The 9,226-nt window shown below is 49.2% G+C and overlaps 1 protein-coding gene across 5 annotated transcripts in view; it reads right to left on the reverse strand.

The window, feature by feature from the left end:
* Positions 1-9,226, reverse strand: part of herc2 (HECT and RLD domain containing E3 ubiquitin protein ligase 2) — a 59,027-nt gene that overhangs the window by 13,531 nt on the left and 36,270 nt on the right. For all 5 annotated transcript variants that reach the window (XM_027157509.2, XM_027157512.2, XM_027157511.2 and 2 more), the window contains exons 51-70: positions 9,217-9,226; positions 9,002-9,141; positions 8,615-8,805; positions 7,793-7,898; positions 7,622-7,713; positions 6,798-6,973; positions 6,615-6,726; positions 6,442-6,523; positions 5,806-5,949; positions 5,491-5,581; positions 5,174-5,351; positions 4,859-4,940; positions 4,614-4,785; positions 3,597-3,741; positions 3,046-3,271; positions 2,777-2,948; positions 2,496-2,682; positions 1,978-2,121; positions 1,697-1,888; positions 1,451-1,604 (exon numbers count right to left, since the gene is read on the reverse strand). The exon at positions 9,217-9,226 is cut by the window's right edge and continues 99 nt beyond it. In XM_027157509.2, coding sequence (XP_027013310.2) covers positions 1,451-1,604; positions 1,697-1,888; positions 1,978-2,121; positions 2,496-2,682; positions 2,777-2,948; positions 3,046-3,271; positions 3,597-3,741; positions 4,614-4,785; positions 4,859-4,940; positions 5,174-5,351; positions 5,491-5,581; positions 5,806-5,949; positions 6,442-6,523; positions 6,615-6,726; positions 6,798-6,973; positions 7,622-7,713; positions 7,793-7,898; positions 8,615-8,805; positions 9,002-9,141; positions 9,217-9,226 — 2,796 coding nt within the window. The remainder of the gene's footprint in view (positions 1-1,450; positions 1,605-1,696; positions 1,889-1,977; positions 2,122-2,495; positions 2,683-2,776; positions 2,949-3,045; positions 3,272-3,596; positions 3,742-4,613; positions 4,786-4,858; positions 4,941-5,173; positions 5,352-5,490; positions 5,582-5,805; positions 5,950-6,441; positions 6,524-6,614; positions 6,727-6,797; positions 6,974-7,621; positions 7,714-7,792; positions 7,899-8,614; positions 8,806-9,001; positions 9,142-9,216) is intronic.

A 9,226-nucleotide genomic window follows, 5' to 3' on the forward strand; every position in this document is an offset into this window, starting at 1 on the left:
GACACAGACACAGATAGAAACAGACAGACACAGACAGACACACAGACACAGACAGACAGACACAGACACACAGAGACACAGACACACAGACAGACAGACACAGACAGACAGACACAGACAGACAGACACAGACACAGACACACAGAGACACAGACAGACAGACACAGACAGACAGACACAGACAGACAGACACAGACAGGCACAGACACACACACACACAGACACACACACACAGACACACACACACAGACACACAGACAGACAGACAGACAAACACAGACAGACACAGACAGACAGACAGACAAACACAGACAGACACAGACAGACACACACACACAGACCGACAGACACAGACCGACACACACAGACAGACCGACACACACAGACAGACCGACACACACAGACAGACCGACACACACAGACAGACCGACACACACAGACAGACAGACACACACACACACACAGACACACACACACACACAGACACACACACACACACACAGACACACACACACACACACACACACAGACACACACACAGACACACACACAGACACACACACAGACACAGACACACACACACACACAGACAGACCGACACACACAGACAGACCGACACACACAGACAGACAGACACACAGACAGACCGACACACACAGACAGACCGACACACACAGACAGACCGACACACACAGACAGACCGACACACAGACAGACAGACACACACAGACAGACCGACACACACAGACAGACCGACACACACAGACAGACCGACACACACAGACAGACCGACACACACAGACAGACCGACACACACAGACAGACCGACACACACACAGACACAGACACACACACAGACACACACACAGACACACACACAGACACACACACAGACACACACACAGACAGACCGACACACACAGACAGACCGACACACACAGACAGACCGACACACACAGACAGACCGACACACACAGACAGACCGACACACACAGACAGACCGACACACACAGACAGACCGACACACACAGACAGACCGACACACACAGACAGACCGACACACAGACACACAGACCGACACACAGACACACAGACAGACAGACACACAGACAGACAGACACACAGACAGACAGACACACACACACAGACACACACACACACAGACACACACACACACAGACACACACACACACAGACACACACACACACACAGACAGACCGACAGACACAGACAGACACAGACAGACAGACACAGACACACAGACACAGACAGACAAACAGACACAGACAAACAGACACAGACAGACAAACAGACACAGACAGACAAACAGACACAGACAGACACAGACAGACAGACAGACACACAGACAGACACACAGACAGACACACAGACAGACACACAGACAGACACAGACAGACAGACAGACAGACAGGCAGGCAGACGTGTTACCTGGGATTTTGACTGTCCCACTGGTGGAGGTATCATCAGTGTAGGGGTGACTGCTCTCCACCACCACAGGCTGAGAGGACAGACGGCCGCTCTGAGAATCCGTGGCCACGTCCTCAAGCTCAGTCACACAAAGCTCCAGTAGCATGTCAGCCACCTGAGAGAACACATGACACACAGTGGTGTAAAAGTGTGTGTGTGTGTGTCATACACTCATTAAAGACATGCAGTGCTCTAGAGGAGGTGAACCTGAGGGTAGGCGGTGCCCATGCCGGACAGCACGGCAGACAGCACTTCCTTTCCTTTCTCTCCTGAGCGCAGATTCACAGCCAGCTTCAGCAGGTCAACCATCACCCGCGTGTCATCGGGTACCAACAGACAGGTAAACTCATCCAAGTACTGAGGCTCGGGCCCCGTGGCTTTGTTCTGGCTCTCAGAGTCCTGGTACGAAGAACCAAGCAGGAAGTTACAACACTTAGACCTTTATACATGTTAAGAAAAGGAAATAGTGACAGTGAGGAGGCGTGAACCTCTTTGGTCTTGGTCATGGTCTCGGCGATGATGCTGGCCGCTCCGGGGTCGTCTGTGACGGGGATGAAGGGGCGAGAGGCAGCAGCGGCTGCTGAGGGAGTCACGGCAGATGATGGGGTTATGGCATCTTCAGAGGATGTAACCTACAGGAGAAAAAAAAAATATAGCTCATGTTACAGCCAGATCACAATAAACAGTCCTTAGCACTTACCTACAAGCTGTACAGTTATTTTAATAAACTAAAGTCTTTCTCTAACGTTTCATTTTTACTCTAACGTCTGAAGCCAAAGACGGAATCATGCAACCAATCAGAGCACAGATTCTTCTCAAGGATCTTCCCACTCGGCGTTAAGGAACCAAAAAGGAACCATAGGAACCAAAAAGGATCTAATAAGTGTACAGTTCCCACCCAAAACCGAACCGTGTAACGATTCCACCCACATTTACACTCTGCTATTTGGCACTGAACTTCACAGGAAGTGTAAATAATAGTGTAAAAAATAAAGTTAAAGCCCACCTCTCCCCTCTTGCTGTCCTGCCAGGGGTGAGGGCTGGTGCGTTCCTCAAGGTCAGAGGTCACAGGAGGACCTTCAGCCTCTGAAGGGCTGGAGACGGATGAGCAGTCAGAGGGAGGGACCGGAGAGCTGGACGGACATTCTACAGGTATCATGCAGGCAGGCATCAGAGCTCCCACCACAGCATCCCTACACACACACACACACACAGGCTAAAGTTTTAACAGTATCCAATTGCTGTGAGCTTATTAGGCAAACCCACTGGTCTGGAGCGATACGGCACCTGGCATACATGATCTGTAAGGCAGAAAGCACGTGAGACAGAGCCTGCTGCTTGGCCAGGTTGCCGTCGAGAGAGAGCAGGATTTTGGCCAGAGAAGGTCTGCTGGGCTTCACGCTGCTCTGACCGTTCAGCTTATTACTCAGTGAAGACGGGTCGCTGTCTGACGGCACGCCTGCAGGTGAGCAAACACACACACACACACACACGTGAGCCTGATGTAATGGTGTTCGAGACAAAACACAACAGAAAACTCGTTAAAACGCACTGACCCAGGTACGAGGCCCCGAGCGAGTCCCTGGCCGTCTGGAACAGAACCGGTTCGTGAACAGATGGTGTGGTGACATCGACAGTGGTCCAGGCCACGCTGTGAGATGAGCCACATGCCACACGTGTGATCTTCTGACCCTCCAGGCCCTGCACCAGCGTCGGCTTCCGGTTCACCGTAGTCGTCCCGTTACCCTGCTGCCCGTGGTCATTATCACCCCACGCGTAAACCTGAACACAGTCAGAGAGAAACCTCAACACTCTCACAGGCATCAATATGTAAAAAAAACAAAAAAAAAAAGGAGGAGAAGAGAAACAAGGTAAAGAATGAGAAAAGATGGAAAGTCGGATGCAAAAAACGAAGGAGAAGAGGATGACAGCAAAGAACACGAGGAAGAAGAAGAATAAGTAGAAAGTGAAGACCGTATGAAAAAAAAGAAAAAGAGAACGAGAAGAGGAATGAAGAGAGAATGGAGGTGAAAAAGAATAGTAGAAGTCGACGACAACCCAAGCCTGAAAACCCAAGCAGACAGAAGTGAGAGACTTGGTGTGCTACCTGTCCGGTCTCTGTAACAGCCAGGCAATGCAGCGCTCCCACAGCCACGTGAATAATCTTCTTCCCTCTCAGCCCCTCCACCATCTGCGGCTTCCTCACGTGCACATCTGTCCCGTGACCCAGCCGGAAGTAATCGCCCTTTCCCCTGAACACGTCGGAAACGAGAGCGACACGTTAACGTAAACCGTGTGTGTGTGTGTGGACTGAATTAATGTTGTGTAGAAAATAGGGCTGGGAGATAAAATGATAACGATATGTATCGCGATAGACACGTGATCGATACAATAAAAAACGTGTTCGATAAAACGTTCGATATTTTTTATTCTTCGTCGGAAGAAAACGGAGGTCGCGAAGCAAGTTTGGTTCCATTAACAAAGGCACTCGCTCTCTGGTAACCTAGCAACGTAGGGAGTGACACGCTAACAGCCAATCGTGTAACACTATCACGTTTGGTTGCGCCATATCGTCGTCTCGTACCGGTCTGCTGGATTCCTCTTCAGTAACCGCCGACTGATGAGCAGAAAATGAGCCGCAGCGAGCGAGAGAATCGTAAATAAAAGAGGAAAAGTCAGCACGCCAGTACGGCGGTTTTATGGATATTATAAATCTGACCGTAGTCACAACAACGTCGTCTGCTAATTATGTTACCGTCGCCCACGCAATTTTATTACACTTTATTAAGCATTTCTTACATTTTCTTTCATTTCTCACCTTAAATGTTCAGAGATAATAGTTAAGTGTTCATTGTGACTTTAGACTCATGTTTACATTATAATTATTGGAGGTTTCCTGGTTGTCGACGTTTATGACTTAATAACTGAGGGGATTCTGATCAGAGGAAGGTTAAGTTTAAAATAAAAAGGTTTAAATCTAATAGATTTTTCTCCTGGTCCTTATTTTAAATGGGTCAAAAAAAATAACGATAATTATCGATATCGACGGATATGAAGCACTGATATCGTGATACGGTTTTCAGTCGTATCGCCCAGCCCTAGTAGAAACCGAACAGGAGTGTACCAGGTCCACACGACTCCTGATTTGGTGAGCGCGAGAGAGAACTGAGCTCCACATTCGATCTGACACACGCCCTGTCCGTTCAGACGCTCGATGTTCTGAGGGATGTTACAGCCCTCGCTGCCTCCACGGCCCAGCTTCCCGAAGTCCCCGTCTCCCCACGAGAACACCAGACCTACACACACACACACACACTTAGTACACCTCTCTGAAGTAAAACACAATAGCGTTTATTCGAAGGTTTTTACCTTCATCTGTCAGAGCGAGTGTTTGTGCGTCACGACTCCCACAAGCCACCTGAATGACCCGATGACCCAATAACACTTTGACCTAGACAACACAAACAGCACAGAAGATTAATGACCGGTCATGGTGTTGGTTTCCTTTCTAGATCAGCAGCTCTGACAGCTTCTGTAGGGAGATGTGTATTTAACACTCCGGTGGTGAGAATAATCGGCGATGGGACAGAAGCACTGACGGCACGGAATGATCTAGAACATCTGGATCAGAACCTGGTTCAGAACAATGATACTGATGAGACGGATAAGAAGGACAGTTCTTACCAGTTTGGGTCTGAGCTGTGTGGTGTTGTCTCCATGTCCCAGGCGTCCGTACTCCCCCAGACCCCAGCTGTACAGCTCGCCGCTGGAGGTGATGGCGGCGCTGTGCGAGCTCCCGCAGGCGATGTCCCGAATGCGCTTCGTCTTCAGCGCTTCGATCAGCCGAGGCTTATCGCAGTTCCTACACACACACACACACACACACACACACACACACACACACACACACACACGCTTCATCTTTTAACATGGCTACATCCACACACCCAACCACGTTTAAAAGACAGGATACTTTTCTAAACATGACAGGAACTTCTTACATTCTACTGAAATGCCCCAGTTTGCCATCATCTCCTTCACCCCAGGAGAACACTTTCCCATCCACAGTCAAAGCCATGGCATGGCGCCCACCTGTAAACGGCACGGTGATGGGGGTTTAAACGTCAGCTTTAAAGGTGTGGACACGGTTTTTTGTAATATGCTGTGTTTGTAGATGAATATGAGTGAATATGGAAATGCTTTGAAGTGTTTATGTAATCTTGAATTGTGTCGTTTTATTCAGTGAGCTGTTTGAGAACCGAGCGTCCTCGGGTTTAAGTGACGAGAGGAGAGAGAAATAAAAGATGAACACACACCTGAATGAACAGCCACTTTCTTCACCACGTAGTTACTGAGAGCGGTGATCTGGCGCGGGATCGGGATCGTGCCGCTGCTCAGACCCAGACCCAGTCTGCCGTTAGTGGCCTCTCCACACGCATACACCTTTCCCTCCGCAGTCACTGCACACACACACACACACGACACACACAGACACGACACACACAGACACACACACACGACACAGACACACAGACACACACACACGACACAGACACACACACACACACAGACACACACACACACACAGACACACACACACACAGACACACACAGACACACACAGACAAAGCACTACCACACACACAGACCCAACACACATACACAGACACCACACACACAGACACACACACACACAGACAACACACACACAGACACACACACACACAGACACAACACACACTACACACCACCAACACACACACACACAGACACACACACACAGACACACACACACACAGACACACACACACACAGACACACACACACACAGACACACACACACACAGACACACACACAAAAGTGTTGACGTGAGTATACAGAAAATCACTACAGTACACAATAAAACAACCCCCTGGAGCAGATTATTAGCCCCAGTCAGGTAAGTTCTCACCTGCAAAAAGACTCTTGGATCCTCCAGACACCTGCACAACATTCAGGGCAGAAAGCGTCTCGGAAAACGACGGGACCTTGATCTGGGGAAACAGGAAGTGAAAGGGTTCAGTTCAAACCCGCTAATCATTTCAAATGTGAACATACGCTACAAGAGTGATTGACACGACTGACCTTTGACCCTTTAAGCCCACCCAGCTGGTCCTTGTCATTAAGACCCCACACAAACACTTTGGTTCTGATGGTGGCAGCAGACTCCATGCCTGAGGATCTCTTTCGGGAAAGACTGAGGAGAGAGAAGACGATCAGTAACACAACCTTTATTACACTTAAAGGACCAAAATGAGAAACACACACCTCCCTGTGGCTGCTTTATCATCTTCCTCTTCCTCGTTATCTGAAGCTAAGAATGGTACAGTGGCCAGATCTTCGTCCTCGGCACGGATACGACCCACGATGTTCAGCCCATGGATCTTACAGTCGATCCCTGAGCTGCGGCACTGCTTTATAGCGATCTCCATGTACCTGTGGTACTAAACATACACACACACATACACTGAAAAATATGTCTCACACAGAAACACGTGTAAACACACACAGGTGCATGTGCACAGACACGCAGACGCACACACAGACACACACACAGACGTACACAGACACACACACAGACGTACACAGACACACACAGACGTACACAGACACACACAGACGTACACAGACACACACAGACGCACAAACAGACACACAGACAGACACACACATACACACACAGAGACAGACAGACACACACAGACACACAGATACACAGACACAGACGTACACAGACACAGACATACACAGACACAGAAATACACAGACACAGACACACAGACACAGACACACACACACAGACACAGACACACAGACACACACAGACGTACACAGACACACACAGACGTACACAGACACACACAGACGTACACAGACACACACAGACGTACACAGACACACACAGACGTACACAGACACACACACAGACGTACACAGACACACAGACGCACAAACAGACACACAGACAGACACACACATACACACACAGAGACAGACAGACACACACAGACACACAGATACACAGACACACACAGACACACACAGACACAGACACACACAGACACACACACAGACAGTGTGAGGTCACTAACCTCAGTGCAGTCGTTTAGTAAAGACACAGTGGTGTCTGTAGGGTTGATGTTGATGGTCTTCAGCTCTATCAGGTTGTTCAGGGAGCTTCCACCTAAACATGATGATTTCAACAAAATTAAAAAGGTCCAGGAGAAAATACATTGTTAAGTTGTGTGTGACTCTGCATTTACCCGACACCACCACCAGTGAAGGCATGTAGCTGCTGTCTGCAGGATCCACCACCATCTTCAGCCTGTGCACCAGAACATCAGGGAAGAGCTCCAACCTGATCCAGTGCTGCAGCGAGCAACGTCAAAGGCAAGAAGAAAGGCAACGTCACCGTCAATCAACCAGTCGACTAACCCATCAACTAACCCATCAACTAGCCCATCAGCTAGCCCATCAACTAGCCCATCAGCTAGCCCATCAACTAGCCCATCAGCTAGCCCATCAACTAGCCCATCAGCTAGCCCATCAACTAGCCCATCAACTAGCCCATCAACTAGCCCATCAGCTAGCCCATCAACTAGCCCATCAGCTAGCCCATCAACTAGCCCATCAGCTAGCCCATCAACTAGCCCATCAACTAGCCCATCAACTAGCCCATCAGCTAGCCCATCAACTAGCCTATGAACTAGCCCATCAACTAGCCCATCAGCTAGCCCATCAACTAGCCCATCAACTAGCCCATCAGCTAGCCCATCAACTAGCCTATGAACTAGCCCATCAACTAGCCCATCAGCTAGCCCATCAACTAGCCTATGAACTAGCCCATCAACTAGCCCATCAGCTAGCCCATCAGCTAGCCCATCAACTAGCCCATCAGCTAGCCCATCAACTAGCCTATGAACTAGCCCATCAACTAGCCCATCAGCTAGCCCATCAACTAGCCCATCAACTAGCCACCAATGAACTCCTGACTAATATTGCAATGAAACAGACCACCAATTACCAACAACCAATAATCTTTTTGAAAGCAATAAACATTAAACTCTCGGCGAACGCAGACGCACCTTTCCCTGAGAGCCAGACGACTGCCAGCACTGATCCCCACAGTCGATGAGACGGGACGCCTGGTTAACTGACGACGACACGCTCAGGTTCCTCACGGCTCTGGACCAATCGTCTATCAGCATTCCCCTCTGACTGCTGTGGTGTCTCTTTAGCTGCTTCCCCGAGCGTCCGCTGAACGCCGGAGACTGACCTGAACAATACGTGACATCGACACGGTCACAAACGCGACAAAAATGATGCTGTGATTAAAACGAGTGAAGGTGTGGATACGTAAATGAATCACTGCGTGAATAAATAAAGAAACTACAAATGCTCACTGTTACTGTACTGGATTGGGATAAATGATGATGTTTTTGTTAACCAGTTCCATCATGACAGAAACCGACCTGGTTCGTTGATGCGTCCAAACGAGTGTCTGGGACTGTGTTTACGAGTCTTGAAGCAGCTTTCGCAGAAATCAAAGTCGTCGCAGCTCCGGCACTTGAACCTCGGGCCGTTAATAGGGAACATCTGACATCCATCACACCTGTGGGGGAAAAAATGCATCATGTAAAACAGATCATCGGTGGGAATCCCGTGGACCCTGGACACGAGCGAGTACCTGACTCCGG

The sequence above is a fragment of the Tachysurus fulvidraco genome, chromosome 5 (genome assembly GCF_022655615.1).
Source record: "Tachysurus fulvidraco isolate hzauxx_2018 chromosome 5, HZAU_PFXX_2.0, whole genome shotgun sequence".
Taxonomy (NCBI): Eukaryota; Metazoa; Chordata; class Actinopteri; order Siluriformes; family Bagridae; genus Tachysurus; species Tachysurus fulvidraco.